General features: G+C 44.9%; 1 protein-coding gene across 2 annotated transcripts; it reads left to right on the top strand.

Moving 5' to 3' along the window:
• Nucleotides 1–1,320: 1,320 nt before the first annotated feature.
• Nucleotides 1,321–15,213, top strand: WHAMM (WASP homolog associated with actin, golgi membranes and microtubules). Of its 2 annotated transcripts, none has more exons than XM_085070524.1 (10): nt 1,321–1,461; nt 4,731–4,904; nt 6,234–6,384; nt 6,867–7,036; nt 7,704–7,869; nt 8,799–8,986; nt 10,380–10,466; nt 10,547–10,642; nt 11,016–11,649; nt 13,899–15,213. In XM_085070524.1, the coding sequence occupies exons 1-10, from the start codon at nt 1,336–1,338 to the stop codon at nt 14,183–14,185; spliced, it is 2,079 nt and encodes a 692-aa protein (XP_084926650.1). In that variant the 5' UTR covers nt 1,321–1,335; the 3' UTR covers nt 14,186–15,213. The 2 variants fall into 2 exon arrangements, with proteins under 2 accessions (XP_084926650.1, XP_084926649.1); XM_085070523.1 differs by having other exon boundaries at nt 1,374–1,972.
• Nucleotides 15,214–17,292: the final 2,079 nt, after the last annotated feature.

Below are 17,292 nucleotides of genomic sequence, written 5' to 3'. Positions count from 1 at the left end.
TGCTGGCAGGAGATTTTTTTAGCACGTATGAGAATGTTGCATTATATCTGGCTTGAGCTCAGGGGACAGCTCAAGGGACGACATCTATTAGATCTTGACACAGCTCTGCTTTCTCCTCCTTTTCCAATTATCTTGGTGTCACTTCCTTGCTTTTCTAGCAGTGCAATTGTTTGCTGTTGGGTGAAGAATCACAAGTTAATTGCCCATGTAGGCACGATCTCATTACCACTAACAGTGCTTCTATCATCTGTGAGATTAGAACAGAAGTGTTTTCACATAAGAGACGCAGCCCTTGCTGAAACATTAACATTTATGCTGTCTGACAGATTTGATTAATTTTTCAAACGAGAGCTTATTTTTGCTTTGTGTTAAACTACACTATCTTGTAGGCCTTTGGTTTCTTGAAAAATTAGCAGTGTCAGCTTTGCTGCCAAAGACTAGAATATAACACTCGGTGTATAGTGAATTAAATTCTGCTTTGGACACAGGGCCTGAGCAGGAGAGCAGTGACACACAGTCACCGTGCTGCTCTTTGCTCCCCTCAGTGCTGAGGCGGCGTTCGGGCAGCCTTGACACACAGCACGGTGAGCTGGGCCCGAGCTGGCTGTCAGGACAAGCACCATGGGGCTCTCTGTGGCCGCAGGGCTCCGTGCTGGCTCAGTGCAGCATGGGGAAGCAGTGTGGGGTTTTGCCCGGCTTTGGAGAAAGCACAACTTGTGGATTTCTGCGAGGAGCACAGGAATGATGGCCGTGAGGAAAACCGCCCCTCCGGCAGTGGCACAGCGTGGGCTGTGTGTCCTGTGCTCCCTGCCACCGCCCCTCACAGACACAGCGGCTCAGCTCACAAAGCCTGACCCTTCTGAAGGAAACACACAGGAGAGATGGGGCAAGACTGTTTGCAAGAGCATGTACTGACGGGACAAGGGGGGATGGGTTCAGATTGAAAGAGAGTAGTTTTAGATTGTATAGTGGGAAGAAATGCTTTATTGTGAGGGTGGTGAGGGCCTGACACAGGTCGCCCAAGGCAGCTGTGGATGCCCCATCCCTGAAGGCGCCCAAGGCCAGGCTGGATGGAGCTCTGAGCAACCTGGCTTGGTGGAAGGAGCCCGTGCCCATGGCAGAGGCGTTGGAACGCGATGTTCTGCGGAGTCCCCTCCGAACCCATTCCATGATCCCGTGAAAATGACCCTTTCCCGGAGCCGCCCCTCTCGCTCCCTTTGCTATTGCACTATTTTCCACGCCCGCCGTGAGGGCCGCCCTGGCCCCGCCTCCTCATTGGCCACGCCCATTTGACCCCACCCTGGGTAATGACCACGCCCCCTGCAGCTCCCGCCAATGGGCTCGCGAGCTGCCTCTGACGCGCCGCGGCCCCGCCCCGCCCGGCGCTCGGTTTCTGTTTCGCTCCGGGGCCCGCGGGGCCGCCGCCGCCGCGATGGAGCCGCAGCCCGACAGCCTGGAGGGGTGGGTGGCCGTGCGCGACACCGCCTTCGCCGAGCCTCAGCCGCCGCCGCGGCTCCGCTTCCTTGTGGGCTGGAACGGCGCGGAGGGCGCGTTCGCGGTGACCTGCCACGGGCGGGCGGAGGCGGCGGCGCAGGCCCCGCAGAGCTGGGCCGGGCTGTTCTCGGCGCCGGCCCTGCGCGGCGTCCACCGGCAGCTGTCGGCCGTGTGCCCGCGCCTGGAGCCCGCCTTCCCCGAGCTGCCGCCCGCGCTGCCCGGCGCGGCCGCCGGCGGGCTCTGGGCCTTGCTGTTCCCCGGCGGCGCCGCGCCGGACGAGGCCGAGCTGCAGGAGCTGTGCCGGGCGCTGGAGCTCTACCTGGGCTGGGCCCTGGAGCTCTGCGGCTGTCGCGTGGTGCTGGACGCGCTCTTCGCCGCCGACCGCTGCTGCGACGACGAGTACTTCGAGAGCCTCCAGGAGCTCCGCGGGAAGGCCCTGCGCGGCCACCTGGCCCGGGCCAAGGAGGCCCTGCGGCGGGTACGGGCCCCGGGGCCGGGCGCGGGGCGGAGAGGCCCGGGAGCGGGGCTGGCCCGAGGGGTGCGGGGGTGGATGCTGCCGGGCCAGCCCTGCGGGCAGGAGAAGGGACCCCTCGGAGTAGCACCGTCTGCAGTGCTCGGTGCTGCAGCCCAGCTCACGGGTGCACCTGTCTGAGCTCAGCTTGGCACACCTGGCAGTTGCACGATGAGCCTGGCAGCCGCTGCTGCTGCGGGACCTTCATCGATGAGGGCAGACTGACGTTAGCAAGGGTGACCAAGTCACTGATATCATCGTGCTCCTAGTGTTGTGCAATGTTCAGATTTGTGCTTGCACAAACCCTTTTTTTTATTGTCTGGAAGCCGCCAAGTTAAGCCACTTTCTCAGGTACTAAGTGTCATCAGCTGTGTGCACTCCCACAAAAACCCATTGCTAAAAACATCCAGCAGGGTTGTGCAATGGGTGGAACAGTAACCGAAGAGGAGAATACAATCATGTGTTAATTTTCTAACCTTTCTATGACGGTCTCAGACGACATGTTTGCAGTAATGCTTATAACTGCGGGGGTCTCAGTCTAAGACTAAATTTAGCCCTGGTCCTATAACAAATAAGTAGTTTGTATTCAAAGAAATTGTGTGTAGGGCTTTTTCGTTTGTTTTGGTTTTTATAAGTGTTAAATCCTGCCCTAATGACTGTATGAAGTAATGATGATGTTAGCACTTTCTTCTTTTGGTACCTTAAGTTTCTTCTTGCTGTGCATGTGTTCCTGGATTTTTTCCCCTTCTTGTAAGTGTGGATTCAAAGGGTGGTATGTAGTAACACAGTTGCAGTTAGGACATTGGAATGTTGAAGAGTTACAGATACCTCAGGCTCACCAGCGTGTTGCTGCTGTTTCTTTCAGTACCTGTTTACAGTCTATTTTCTGGCAAAGTAAGATGAAAGGTATTTTATGAAAGTCATCCTGCTTTGGAGGAAAGTTATGACAGTTGACTTGAGCCTTCTGTTTCCTACTGCAGTATTTAACAGATGTGACAACACTACTTTTTCAGAAAGACACTGTTTTTAAAAACACAGCTTTAGTTTACATGAACAAGTACCTTGTTGTATACAAAAGTCAGTGTCTGTCACTGGCTCAGTTCACAGCCCAGTTAGAAATACATTCCAGCCACCATGTTCTTTTGGAAGCTGCACAAGCACATGCAGCTGTGTAGCACTTTGGGGCTTGGTGGTGAAGTACAACTTGGTGCCTCTGCTATTTCCAGCTATATTTTAGATATGGCTAAATGTACTGTAGAGTGGTGCTTGAGAATACCTTGCTTGTCCTTCCAGTACTTGCAGGCCTAACAGGGACATAAGTTCACTATACTGCACTCTAGACAAAGTTATGCAAGATTCAAGAAATAGACATTAAACCAACCTGAAGTACCAGGACATCCTTTTTCCCTTTTTACATTCATGTCCTTCGCTAATGCTTCCCCTCTACTCACTCTAAGCATCCTCCAGGAGCAGCATGACCCTCACTACTTGCTTTTAGAATGGGAATCAGAAAGTCAGCTGTTGCATTTGGCTTCAAAAGTGGGGCAAAAGCAGACTGTGAAAGCTACCACAAGCTCCTGGGGAGGCCTAGGGGGCTGGGCATATATGGGATTATCAGAAATGTTGCAGTTCAGATTCTCTTGTTCCCCTGTCATGCCTGTGCCAGGCCTGCAGACAGGTGGGTGAGAAATGCCCTTGAACTGACTTCCACAGATTTTCTCTGGGGAGGTGCTTCCATACGTGGGAGCTCTGTTCCTTCTGTCTAAGCCAGACTCAGCTGGCAAGAGCAAAGGTGATGGTTTAATTTCAGTGCTTTCCAGTTGCAACACAACCAAGCTTATTCTCTGTAAAGCTTTTTCTCATTGCTAGTAGCACACACCTCCCTCCCATCCACTGCTCTCTTTATGGAGCTGTAGAGCACACACTGTCCTTCCAGGAAGGTCTGTTTCTCAGTGGAACTTAGCTGTGTTCTCTCAGACAGCTCACTATCCTGGCATGTAGAGCATGCCATGCTCTCTGCCAGCTGATGTTAAAAATCTTTGAAGCTTTGATTGGTGCCAGTAAACAAAAGCAATTGAGGGGAAATCCCCAAGTTTGTATTTTGTCATAGAAGGAAATAAATAGAGACTAGTGTATCAGAAGGGTAGTAATTCCATGGAAGAATTATGACTTACAAAGTGTAATATCACTAGAACTGAGGTTACAATAAGCTGTTACAAATTATACAAATCTTAAAGGAATTTAACTGCAGGGTATATTGAAAGTAAATGCCAATCTGTTTTTTTTTCTGTGCCTGAAGTCAGAAATTCTGGATCCAGAAACTCATTAGCAGGCATTTAGTAATTATGGAAGCAGCACAAGAGCTAGTTTAAGAATACCTTGCCTGTGCTTCCAGTACACAGACTTCCCAAGATTCCATTTATGTTTATAAAAAGCAGCAACCAGGTCATCTGGACACAGTTATTAGAATGTTTCTGATGGCTGCCCTAGGCAGGATGCTCCTTGCAGGCTCCTAATGAAACATGCAGCAATTAGTGCCTTTAGCAGTGTGGAATTGGAGGTATTTTCATCTGGGGCTGCTGCACAATGCCTGGCACAGGCCTCCTGTGCAGTGGGAGTTCCTGGCTGTGGAAGGACAGGTCCTTCCTGCCTGGCAGGAGCCTGGCAGCATCCAGCACACACAAATGCAAAACAACCATGTCTGACTTACCTTTTATCCCTCTAGGTTCTGCAGCAGCATAAAAGTGCTGACACAATGGTGGCTTTGATGAAGGTTTATGAAGAAGAAGATGAAGCTTATCAGGATTTGGTCACCATGGCAACACAATTCTACCAGTATTTACTGCAGCCCTTCAGAGATATGCGAGAGCTGGCGACACTGTACAAACTGGAAATCCTGGTAAGTCTGTCTTTACAAAGTGAAAGGCCAAGCTACATAGTGGGGCATCAGCTGCTCTTGGAGTAGTTTAGACTCAAATCATGGAACGTTCCCTACTTCTGTCTGTACCTGTTTTTTTTTCTCTTCTGCTGAACCACCAAACATGACTGACAAATTCAGAGTTAATGCAGAGCCACTCTCAGAGGATCTCTGAGTCCATGGTAATGGCTTGAACTGCAGCTGTCTTCCCACCAGTGTCCCACTTAAAAGGAGAATATCCCCAGGCTTCACCTCCCTGGGGTTTGCTCTCTGGGAGGCTTATTTTACATCGATCTAAGTAGCCTTTGTTGTGCCACCTTCTGTGGGATTAGTTTGTGACATTGAGAATGTCATCCCCCAGGAATGCTGATGCACCAAATTAACTCAGTTGTGGTGGTAGAACAGAAGACAGAGACCTTCCCACTAAAAGGAGTTTCCTATTACTGCTACAACCTGCTAGAAGTGCAGATTAAAACATGTCAGTTGTCACTGCATTCACTTTGTTTTATGTCCATCTTAAACTGGAAGCACATTCCGAAAGGTATGATGCCACTGGAAATGACAGTCATTTACTATTTTGATTTTCCTAGTGTGTTAAAATTAAAGTTCAAAGTGAGCTGTTAATGTTCTCAAAAAGAGCAGAACAGTTTTAAGTTTAGATGAAGGTGCTTGGATACTGAAGGTCTAAACCTGTGACAATAAAATTTTCAATGTAGTGTTATGAAAATTAAAGTGGAAATTAGAAAGAATGAAACTTAGTATTAAAAAAACCCCAAAACAACCTCTAAGGGATATTTAGGCTCATTTGAAGTACAATCCTTTAAAAAATATATTTGAATACTAGGCTTGTACCCATGTATACTTCATGGACTTGAAAACATTCTCTTACATTTCTTTTCTGTATCTCTGTTCCTGTGTGAAAGAAGTGCCAAACTGGAGAACCTGCTGGTGCAATGTGCTGTCAACACGTGGGGGAAAAAATAGAAGAGAACATTGCACAGAGAAGAGTGGGTTTGAGTTACTTTTAGTAACAACTACAAACACTTGTGTTGGACATGATTTTTAAGATGATGATTTAAAAATATTTTAAGAAGTAAATGAAATCAAACTTAAACGTGAGGTCAGGATTGGGGAACAACAGTTCTGAACTGGCCTAGAGAATGAGAAACAGGCATGAGCAGTGATTCACTTTGTGACAGGTGAGGGGAAGGTCGTGTTTGCCACCATGCTTGAAATGTGTCCAAGTGTGGCAAAGTAGGACTGCACCTCTGTGGAAACCAGGTGGTAACTGAGAATTTTGTGTCCTTGCAGAAATCTTTGCAGTATGAAAATTTGGGGCCTAGAAGAGTAGCAGCTTTGCAGAAAGATGCTGAAGAATGGACTAAGCGAGCTGAGAGTGCTGTGTGCTCCATTCAGGATATCACTGTGAACTACTTCAAGGAAACTGTAAAGGCTCTGGCAGGTAATTGGAATGATTTACACAAAAGGTTGTGTAAACACTTAGATTAGGTGACTGAGAGCTTTTCTTATCTCTGTGCTGAACCTGAGGTTCAGGTGAATGACCAGCTTAAGTATTTTATTCACTTAAGATTTATATCTTTTAACCAATTTGGTTTACAACTTGGATTTGGCTTGCCTGAGACTGTTGGCTGCAAACCTCTGAACAAAACCTGTGGGTGCTTTTAATGCTTGATGTGCAAGCCTGAAAGATTTCAGCATGTGAACAGAGTATGTTGCTGTGCAACTGTTAGGCCATGTTTCCATGGTACAATGAAGTATTTTACTTATATATATATAAAATCACAAATTCAACCTTGTAATCTTGTAATTTCTAAAGCTTCAGAAATCACTTAATAGGATTAGCTTTTTTAATACTTCAGAAATACACAAGGGCTATTAGTATACTGCATTTCTCATGTCTTACTGCCATGTTTGAATCTACAGCAATGCACAAACAGATGGAACAAGATGAGGAGAGATTTGGTAAAACCACCTGGGCATCAGCTTTGCCACGACTAGAAAACCTGAAATACATGTTAGCAAAAGAAACTCTTCAGCATCTGAGGGCAAGAGAGTTGTGCCTGAAACAGAAGAGAAGTGGCATTCAGAAACTTGTAAGACCTTAAAAGCCTCCTTTTCTGTCACTGTTCTTTGAAAGGCTGATCAAAACCTACCAAAATGGTCATGGGAGTAGGCTTTTGAAGTCTTTGTCTGTGAAACAATTTAGGTTTTCAGCATGGTTTTAAGTTCTGGAAAATGCATGTCTGCAGTTTTTTAATTGCTTCTGCATGTTTGAGGACACATAGCAAAGCTTAAGATACATGCTTGTACTATTCAAGTATCGTTTAAACATTTGCGATATTAATCTTCAAAATTGTTAGTTTTAGGGAGATAAAGACCAGATACTATTTTCAGAGGACAATGAAAAATAAGAATACTTATTAAATATTAATCTCTGATGCCATCTAACTGCTGCTAGAAATACGTGATATTTGTTTTCCAAGAGCAGTGCACTGTACCATACATAATTGTTTTCAGGAGCAGTATCATTTGTGCAGATTATAATGAAGTCTCTCCTGGTAAACTTAAGGTAAATTTACAATTTAGGTTAATGAGGATCTCTGCTCCTCTGAGTTTCTGCTCCAAGCCATTTCTAATGCTCTGCTGTTTCCATAGCAAAGCAGCTGCCAGTTAGCCCAGGCTCTTTACAGGTATTTGTGCATCCAGACATGTTTCCTGTGTGCATATTTTGTTCCTAATGCTTTTTATTTTCTGTTACAGATGGAGAATCTTGGTGAACAGGAAGAGAACTTGAGTGTAGTGGAGGAGCTGGAAATACAGTATTATGAAACACAGCTGGAATTATATAATGTACAGCTTGAAGTATTGAAACATGAAGAGATGCTGCTTATTGTACAGTTGGACACTATAAAGAGACAGATTAAAGGTGAGAATAAAATACTTTTAAGCACGTATTCAGAACACAGGAGTGACATAGCCTGCTGTGTTTTCACTTAAAGAAAGGATGTCACTGCTTGGGTCTTGATAGTAGAAAGCATTGTTGGAAAACATTAAGGCTGTGGCACCATCTGATATTTTGCCTGTTGATTAGTTAGACACTAATTTGATAACACAATTTTTTTTTTAAAGCCACACTGGTTGCTCATTTTGCCAGCAGCTGTGATATGTGCATGCCCTGGTTTAGCATGGAATGACTTATATTGACAGTGCTCAACTTCTTGCATAGTTAAAAGATCTATGTACAGAAACTGTGGATATCGTGAACCTGCTGAAATAGGTCCTGTAATTTATCATAATCTATTCTAATCTACAAAATACATCCTATAATGACAAAAGGAGGTGATTATAGCTAGAATGGTACCTGAAGAGTACTGTATGCCAGTTTAAGTGTCTCTTTGTGAAATATTTATACCAAATTAGGCACCAGTCCTGTTCTTATTTGTGCTTATGAGTTCTGTTACCATGTACACTGTGAAGTAAACATTACTGCCAGTTGTTACATAACTAAAGCATGGTAAATAGTAAAACAAGACACCCAGTGTTGATCAGAGCAGTCTTCATTTTCCAGGAAAACTCCAGTTGGTGAAAGTAGGAGTTAAAACACAGGGAGACATTTGAAAGAGGAAGCTTAATAACAAATGCTAACAGCACAAATTTGATCCTGCAAAGCACCCCTGTGAGTAATGTGACATGTTTGCATAAGAGTGTGAAGGACCCAGCTCTGCTCTGGAGCATTACACTTACCCATAACTAACTCACTGCCTTCAATGGCTTTTAAAATGTCATTAGCTCTTTAAATGTTTAAATAATTGTGGCAATTTTTGGTTTCTTAAAAACTGCCAAATGCCTTTTTAGAGCAACAGGATGAAGTTGTTTACTATGATACATGTGAAAATCCTGAGGAGCTCAAGGTCATTGAACAGACCATGGGACAACATTACGCTAACTTGTCAGCAATGACGATGCTGAGGCAGAAGACTAAGCAGTTGGAGACAAAGCGTGGGACTGTCTGTGCGAGGAGAGCCTACCTCAGGAACAAAAAAGTAAATGCAGTCCTGGAGATGTGCATTTTCTTCAGCTCATGACTCATGAGGGATGGACAGGAAACGATTAGGGAAGTTTGGGTGGAGCGTACAAGATAATCGTGACTTGGTGCCAAGGCCTGCAAGCAGAAAGAGGGGCAGTGTGATTTTAAGCCAGCTTTACACTCCATGGTGTGTCTCTGGCTCAGAGAGCACAAACTTACCTGGGTGACCCAGGTGTTCCCCCATCAGCTAGACCTTACCAGAGTTCTGTGGGACCAGCTGGAGCTTTGCCCTAGCAGCCTTTTCCAAAGCAGCTGCAGTTCAGGAGGAAACTGGCCTTCTGTGAAGGCAGCTGCAGTGATAGGACAGCCCACACACTGATACTTTACCTTTTAACAGGAGGAAGGGGAAACTAACAGCTGCAGTTCTCTCTCCAGCCTCTCAGTTCTGTGCAAAGGGCAGTTTTTCCTTTCTTTCCCATTCAGAGCAGAACACTAGGAAGACACAAGTTGACTCTCATGAACCTTCCCAGTGAGATGAGTTTACCTTGCACCTGCAGTTCTGCTGGGGCAGAGACCAGAGTTCAGGTTCCAGTCTGTCTGACCTTCTATCCCTCACTAGCCTGGACAAACTGGGAATGACATTGGAAATGTCATTCCAAGAGCCATCACTGTCTTGCTTGCAAATGCTTCCTTGGCAGACATTTCTTTTGCTTCCGTTTTCATTTACTTAATTGCTGTCTATTGACTGTATAACACTGAAGCCAAATGCCACGTGATTTGCAAATGCTTCTCTAGCCATGTGGATAATCCCCCTCTGTGCAGAGACAAAAACCTACTCCCAGAGAAAACACTGAAGGCTGCAGCTTCTCTGTGGCACTTGTGACTAATAGAAGCTACCCTTGCTAGGCATTCATTTTGCTTCCCATCCCTTTGATTCTCTGCCTTTCATACTTGGGAGCTATGGCAAATAAGGAAGGCGGGGGGTGGACATAGCCTTGTAAGCTAGCTGCCTTCTTACCTTCTTCCTCTTGTCTTTGCATGAGCTTCTTTCTTATTTTTTTGTATTACTTTCTTTTTTTTTTTCCTCTCTTTTTTTAACCAAAGTGTGAGACAGAGGGATCAGGAAAGGTCTGGATATATTTTTGCTGCAGCATGAATAAAAATATAGCTAGTTAGGAGAATAAAAGGTTGCATTGGCACTAGCCATGAAGGAGTCCCACAGATTTCAGAGATTTTCACCGTCAGGGTCTCAGATCTGACACTAGTTGAGCTTAGCCATCTTTCTTGGCACTGCCAAGCACTCAGCCATGGTTGCTATTTAGTGGCCTGTGCGCAGGAATTAATGACACAGCTGGTGCACAGGAAATGTGAACTGACTGAGAGTTGCATGAATTCTGCTCTTCTCCCAGGACCAATGTGAAGCGAGCCATCGGCAGAGACTACAACAGGCAGAGGAGAGCAGAAAACGCTTCCAGCAGCACCACAGCATACAGATAGTGAGTACCAAACAGCAGCCTTGGGGAATCTGGCAGCTGCTTGTTTTCACACACTAAAGCTCACTTGTGTTTTAATGCAGAAGAGAGACAAACAAAAAGAGGAGGAGAAAAAGAAAAAAGCTTGGATAAGCCAGGAACGTCAGAAAACACTGGAGAGGCTGAAAGCATTCAGGGAGGCAAGTACTGTGAACTACAGTAGTCCTAAATGTTGTCAAAACACATCAGAAAGTAGCCATAGCTCATGTGTGAACGTGGTCCAAATCAGAGACAACCATTTGGATAGCTAAAATAAATGTGTAATGAGTCAAGAGGATTAAATCTTGTAAAAATACAGTTTCCAGGTGTGGAATCTGTTGCAAAAGAATACAGGTGAGGAAATGGCATTGAAAGAAATACTTTGTTATTCATTTAAATTTATTCAGGGTTGAATTTTCTGCTGAATGGGTGAGTGGGATAGGTTGGTGCTCCATGGCTTTTTATCTCTTTGGGGTTGATGTTTAGGCCAGTCCAATGGAGATTTGACCTCCTGCCTTATGATTTGTTTTTCAGAAGTGTCCAGCTCATGTTGTTCTGAAAACATCTTGTCCCCAGCCTCTCAGTCCCAAGCTGCCACAAGTCATCCCTCAGCAGACTGTGGTTCTGTCCCCTCCACCTGCACCGAGCACAGGGACAGCCCCAGCAGTCCTGTCCCCTGCACCATCATCGAGAGTGAGGGCAGCTCTCGAGCAGCCACAGAGCATACTGCTTGTGGAAGACAAAGAACCAAAAACCTCATGTCAGAATCCCCCAGCAGACATCCCTGTCCTGTCCCCTGCACCCTCATCGAGAGCAAGGGCAGCTCTCGAGCAGCCACAGAGCATACTGCTTGTGGAAGACAAAGAACCAGAAGCTTCATGTCAGAATACCCCAGCAGACATCCCTGTCCAGATCTTGGTTACTGATGGTGACACAGAGGAGCAAAAGCACAGCGAGGAATTGATGATCTCTCCATCCTCACCACCTCCTCCTCCACCCCCTCCTCCCTTGCCCCCTCCACCCCCACCTCCTCCGCTCCCTTTCCAGTTCAAAACACCATCAGCAACACAGGATAAACCACTTCCCCTCAGCTCTGATAGCCCCTCAGAAAGCCCTGCACTGCACAAACAGGATGACTCATCCAGGAGGTCTATAAATAATTGCATAGGTAAGTAGGCTCACATCAACTGGTGCTTTTTAATGCATTTCCTGTATTTTTGTGGCCTCCCTCCCTCGGTGTCTGGACAAGAATAATGTGTCATTTTGATCAAGAGAATGAGGCGCTTGGAAAGCTTAGTCTAAGAAACTACATGCAATAACACTGACCATAGCTCAGGATGTTAAATGAGTAACAGTGATTTGTGTGTCCTGTTTAAGACACTTCACAGATTATCCAATCAGAAGACCAATGTGGGTAAATTTGTAGCTGTACTAAGGCTACACTTTCATGTTTATGATTTATGTATTACAGAGCTGGCAACTGGGCTGGTTGTGTTTCTAAGGTGTGCACAGCCTGTGTCCACTTAAAATTTGCTTGGTTTCTAAATAAAGGTTTCCTAAGAGAATTCATGCAGAATTCAACCAGGATTTGAAAGGCAAGTGAATAGCTTTGGCATACATTTCTAGAGAAGAAACTCTGCTCGATTACACCTTTGCTTTGTTAGCAAGATCATGCAGGTGTAATTGAAGGCTGAACTTGGCAATTGAAAGAGTAGTTTGAATGAGAATAGAGCTCCACAGCCTCCCAAGGCTGCACTGGTTACATCCTGCTAACAGGCTTATTTTTATCTCTAAAGCAAGCGGATATTTTGACTATGTCAGAGGGATGGATCTGAGTTAGAAGGCAGCAATTTTTTTTGTTGTTTTTCACAGTGGGGCTTATGCTAGAATGAAGAATGTCTTTAAATGTGGTACATTCCTTTTCCTTTTTGACTCTTCACAATACATCCAAGCAGCCTTTGTATCCTATCAGTTAAGAGGCAAACCACAGGCAGAAATACCAGGGGAAGTTCAGCATTTTTAGTTCTTCCAGGCTGTGGGGAAGTACAAGTAGCTGAAGGGCTGAGACACAGTTGAGTTACCATGGCAAACTACTGTGCATCCAGTGCAGACTTCAGTCTGGGATGTCCATGGATACTCTACCACAGATGCTCTTAAGAAGCCTTCATTAACAGCACAAGTTGTACACCAGAGTGGTCTGATTGCTATTGGAACAGCCTTGCTGGTAGCTAGTATTTACTGCCATTCACAGCCTAACACTTATGTCTTTTCATTATTTTTGGATGAGAAAATTTTTTTTTTTGAGAGATCTGGTTACAGTTGTCTACACCTATTTTTTGCAGAAAACCATCATATCAGTAGCTGTAACACTAATTGCTAAATTACTGCCACAGGAACTTACTGAAACAGCTTGATAAACATGTTGGTTTTAGTTATGGGCTACTCATGTCTTTGTATGTGAAAATCCAGGAGAGGCTTCTTTGTTAGTCTGACTAATCTTTTACCAGGCAACCCATTTAATTAATAGACTTAAGACTTCTTCACTTGTAGACTTTGTAAGGCGACCTGGTGGATCTTTCCTTGATCCCTTTGAGTCTCTCAGGGTACCATAGGATTTAGCAGAATGTTACATTTCAAGTGGTTGATGTTAATCACATAACCTTGTGTGCACTGCGCATGGCAAAAATATTTCTAGCTGTGAGGCACAGATGGTCTGGACCTATTGCTGTCCAGGGAAACAGCCTCCCTGCCTGACAGTCTGGAGCAAGCAGCAAAGAATCCAGCAGAAGGAGTAAAACACAATTTAGTGTGTATCAGGAGGACTAGTGGAAGCTCTCAGTATGGTGTCCTTCATGGTCTGAAGTTCAGAAACATACACCTGAGATCTAAATCATGTTGTAAAATAGGAATTGTTTTCTAAGTCCATACAGAAAAGAGCTGCCTGTGTAGGGCCTGATCTGGCTCCCACTGACTTCAAATCCTTTCATTTTTCTCTTGGCTGAGCAAAAATGCAATTGGCGGTCTCAGCAGGCTTCTGGGCAAGCTAGGAGGGATGGTGGATTGTTTATAACACAGGATGCAAGAGATTTTTTTGGTTCACTGAAATTTTTTTGAAAGCCCATAAAGTCGTAATGAAAAAGAGCATCGTCCTTTGTGTATCATTTCTTCCTTAGAGCACAACCTTGTGCAATGATGAAGAGGCACTGGATTCTAAATTCAAGATTTAACTGGTTTTTAAATGCAGTTCCAGAACTTGCTGTTGCAGAAGCTTGAAAAAGTGTGCCAATCAGACCATTCTATTTCCTGTCAGTAACAAAGATTAAGGGAAGAGTCCTGAACACCTGGCTAGGGCTTTATACCTCTTCAGTGTGGTTGCCTCATTCATTTTTCTGGTAACAGTAGATTTATCTGTTGCAGGTTCCATGGATGAAGTGTTGGCTTCTCTGAAGCGCAGTGAAGTTCACCTTCGCAAGGTGGAGCAGCCAAATCCATATGCCTCTGTGAAGGACAACATCCTCTCTGCCATAAGGCAAGGAGTTAAACTCAGAAAAGTGAATCGAGATACTGAGAGAGATGTCAGTAAAGGATCCCCTAATGAGCTAGAGAGAAGCATTAAGGCAGCCATGCAGAGAATTAAGAAAGTGTCTGCTGATTCTGAAGAAGAGGAGGACAATGATCAGAATAATGGAGAATGGGACAGCTAACCAGCATAACAGACTTACTGGCTGGAACAGAGTGTGTGCCTCATTTTGCACGTTGTAGAAGACAGCCCCTTTCAAAATGAAAGAACTGTGTGATTGTGTGTGGTGTTCTCATAGTCCAATATGTCTCCTAAAGTAAAAGAATCTTGTTGATTTTCTGTAGGAGCTACAGATTCATATTTTTGCATAAGAAATCATACTCCAAATTATGCTTGCACTAATAGGTGTTTCTGGCTCAACCATGTAGTGTTTTCACCACTTCTGAAGACAGCTAAAATGCTGGATTGAAACATACATTATTTAGATTGTTACTGCACTGTAGGTAATGCTATCACAACAAAGTATAAGGAGTGAAAAAAATAACTGAAAATCTCTTTTGTCAGATAAAAGTAGAAGCAAATCTGTGGTGACAGAGGCAGACCAGAAAACTTAGCATAATCTGGAATCTTTCCCTCCTACCTCCACTGTCCAGAAAATTCTTAAACATTTTGCTTGTCTAATACAGCTCACTCTCAAATAACTGCATGGATACTCCATTTATCATCATGTTAGAAAGTGTGCACTTATGGATGGCTTGATAATGCTGATTGGGAAAATCAGTTTCAAGTTTGAAATAAACAGTGCTGCAGTATTTACTGAAAAGTTTACTTTTTCAGCTGAAAGATTAAATATAGAGAACTTTCAGATGTTAAATGTTTTTCATACATCTTCATTTACAACATGTTGACATGAAAGAAAGAGCCAAAATATTGCATACAATATTTTTCAGGATTTGGTCCTGTAATTCAGGGCTGCATTTCTCCCCTGAGAACTTCAATACATGTTTATAGCTACTCTCATGAATTTAAATTACCTGATGGCCTTATAAAAGGCAGGTATTTATATTGTGCCTGGAAGCTGACTATTTCAAAATTCAGCTGCATTCAGTTTAGACTCTTGCTATTTTGGGTAGATAGTGGCAAAAATGATTCAGGTTATTTTTTTTTGAAGTTTATACTGACCCTTAATAAAAATATATCTTGACAGAAGAAGTGGATTCAGTGTGCTGTCATTTTAAGATATTGTTGTGAGCTGAGCTTTATTTATTCCATAGTACCCTGGCTTTTGATAGCAAGCGGCAGCCATACAGCAACTGCACTCTCACTAATGGTGTAGGTAAGTGCCCTTATTTTCACAACTATTTATGAATTGTAGCATGGTAACAAAATTACAAATACAGTGCTGTAATTCCCTGTTTTACTGTAGAGCAGCAGAGCTGTTTAATCAGCACAGTAAATATGTCTGCAGCAGTTTTCACGCAAGAAGCAGCAGCTGGGAGTTCATTTTGTACTGTTTAAGCACCTACTGCTGTTTGGATGGGAGAAAAAACAACCTTTTTTTTTGTCCAGTGCCATCAAACCAAACTGAGACAAAAGGAACATCAGCACAGCTCAGGTCTTACTCAACTCTCCTGAGGAGACAGCTGTGGAGGGGAGCTGGGAGTGTGCCAGAGCACCCTGCTGCCCCTGGGCTGGGTGTGGGGAGCAGGGCACAATGCACTCCACATTCAGCCTGCAGCACCCCAAATACTGAGCACTGCCCACAGCCTGGGACTCGAGACAAAATCTGATCCTTCAAAAGCAAAGATCTCTTCCCCAGGCATACCCTGGGCAGAAGGGGTGCTCAACCCATGGGAAAGGCTGAGAGCTCTCCCATGTGCCCTTTAGTGCTGCAGCTATTTAAAGCTGGATAAAGGGTGCAGAGGCTCGGCTGCCTCCCCCTGGCTGCTACCTCCTGCCAAATGGCAGCATAAAGCCCTTGGCTGGCTTACTATTGCTGCACTCCTAACTATAGTGCTAGGAAGCCGAATACAGCATAAAGTATGCAGAGAATAAGTGAGCTGCAATTTCTCCAACTAATCTTACAGCTTTTTTGTGTTTAATGGCAGCACTTTTACTCAGGAGAGGCTATCTGAGGATCAGCACCACTGCACAGTGATTTCTCCTGCTTAGGGACTTTTTTTGTAACCATGTCTGAAGCTCATCTGGGTCTGATCTCATGTGTCCAACAGAGCTCCCTGCATCCCAGGCTGAAAAATATCCTTGAAAATCCACTCAAAAACCACTGAACCCACCTGTTTTCTGAAGCCCAACAGCCAACAGGCCTGCTCTGTGGACAATGTGCTGCTACTATTTTCTGTTTGGCATAGAAGATTTCACCTTTATCAAATAATCCTCGCTGCCTGGTTCACTACCAAAATTTAATGGATCCTACTCAGCACAGTAGCTGCTGGATGACCAACTCTCCTGGATGTCAGAAGCATGGCTGAGGTAAACACCAAAAGCACTGGCGTTAGCCTAAAGAGAAGAAGGTGAGAGAGCAGTTTTCAAATACATAAGAGGCTGCTGCAAAGAGGAGGGAAGTAATTTGTTCTGCGTGTTCACAGGGAGATAAGGGGCTTAAATTATAGCTGAAAGGATTCAGGGTAATGGTAGGAAAACCTTTCTAACAAACAGTGAGAGCAGAGAGGCGCAGGGACAGGATGCCTGGAAAGGTGGTAGAGTTTCTGTCACTGGAAATCTTTCTAAGCAGGTCAGATAAACACCCTGGGGTGCTGCTGGTATTGCTGAGTGCTGTGGCAGGGAGGTTTGCAGCTCATGCCCAGCTGAGCCAGGTGAGCTCAGTGTCCTGCTGCCTTCAGGCTCGGTTTGCTCTGCAGGGGAGGCTACAGCCTGTTTTCTGAGATGCCCAAATGTAAGAGGACTCAAACCTTCCTAAGCCTCTCTCAGATGACCACACTGGGCTGTGGAGGGAAGGGTGGGTAGGAAGTGGCCCCAGTGCTCAGGTTGATGGGGTGCTCCAGAAAACCACCTGCAAGTGCCAAAAGGAGAGAGACCTTAATCTGGATTTGAATTCAGGCTTCAGCAGATGCCTTCCCACCTCAACATGTTCTGTGCAGCTGCTGGTGCCATGCACTGGCAGCAAAGTGCAAGGGCTGATGGACAAAATGGGAGAAACTGGATTGGTGGCTTGGCACCAGCTCTACCAGACCAGATAATTCTTAAACTGCAAAAATTTTGGGACACCTTTTTGACATTAAATACCCTGCTCAAACTGCCTCACTCTGGGCT

Source organism: Lichenostomus cassidix, chromosome 10 (assembly GCF_008360975.1).
Source record: "Lichenostomus cassidix isolate B80296 chromosome 10, HeHo_3.0, whole genome shotgun sequence".
Lineage (NCBI taxonomy): Eukaryota > Metazoa > Chordata > Aves > Passeriformes > Meliphagidae > Lichenostomus > Lichenostomus cassidix.
The sequence above is the reverse complement of the archived record's forward strand: the minus strand, read 5'-3'. Positions and strand labels throughout refer to the sequence as shown.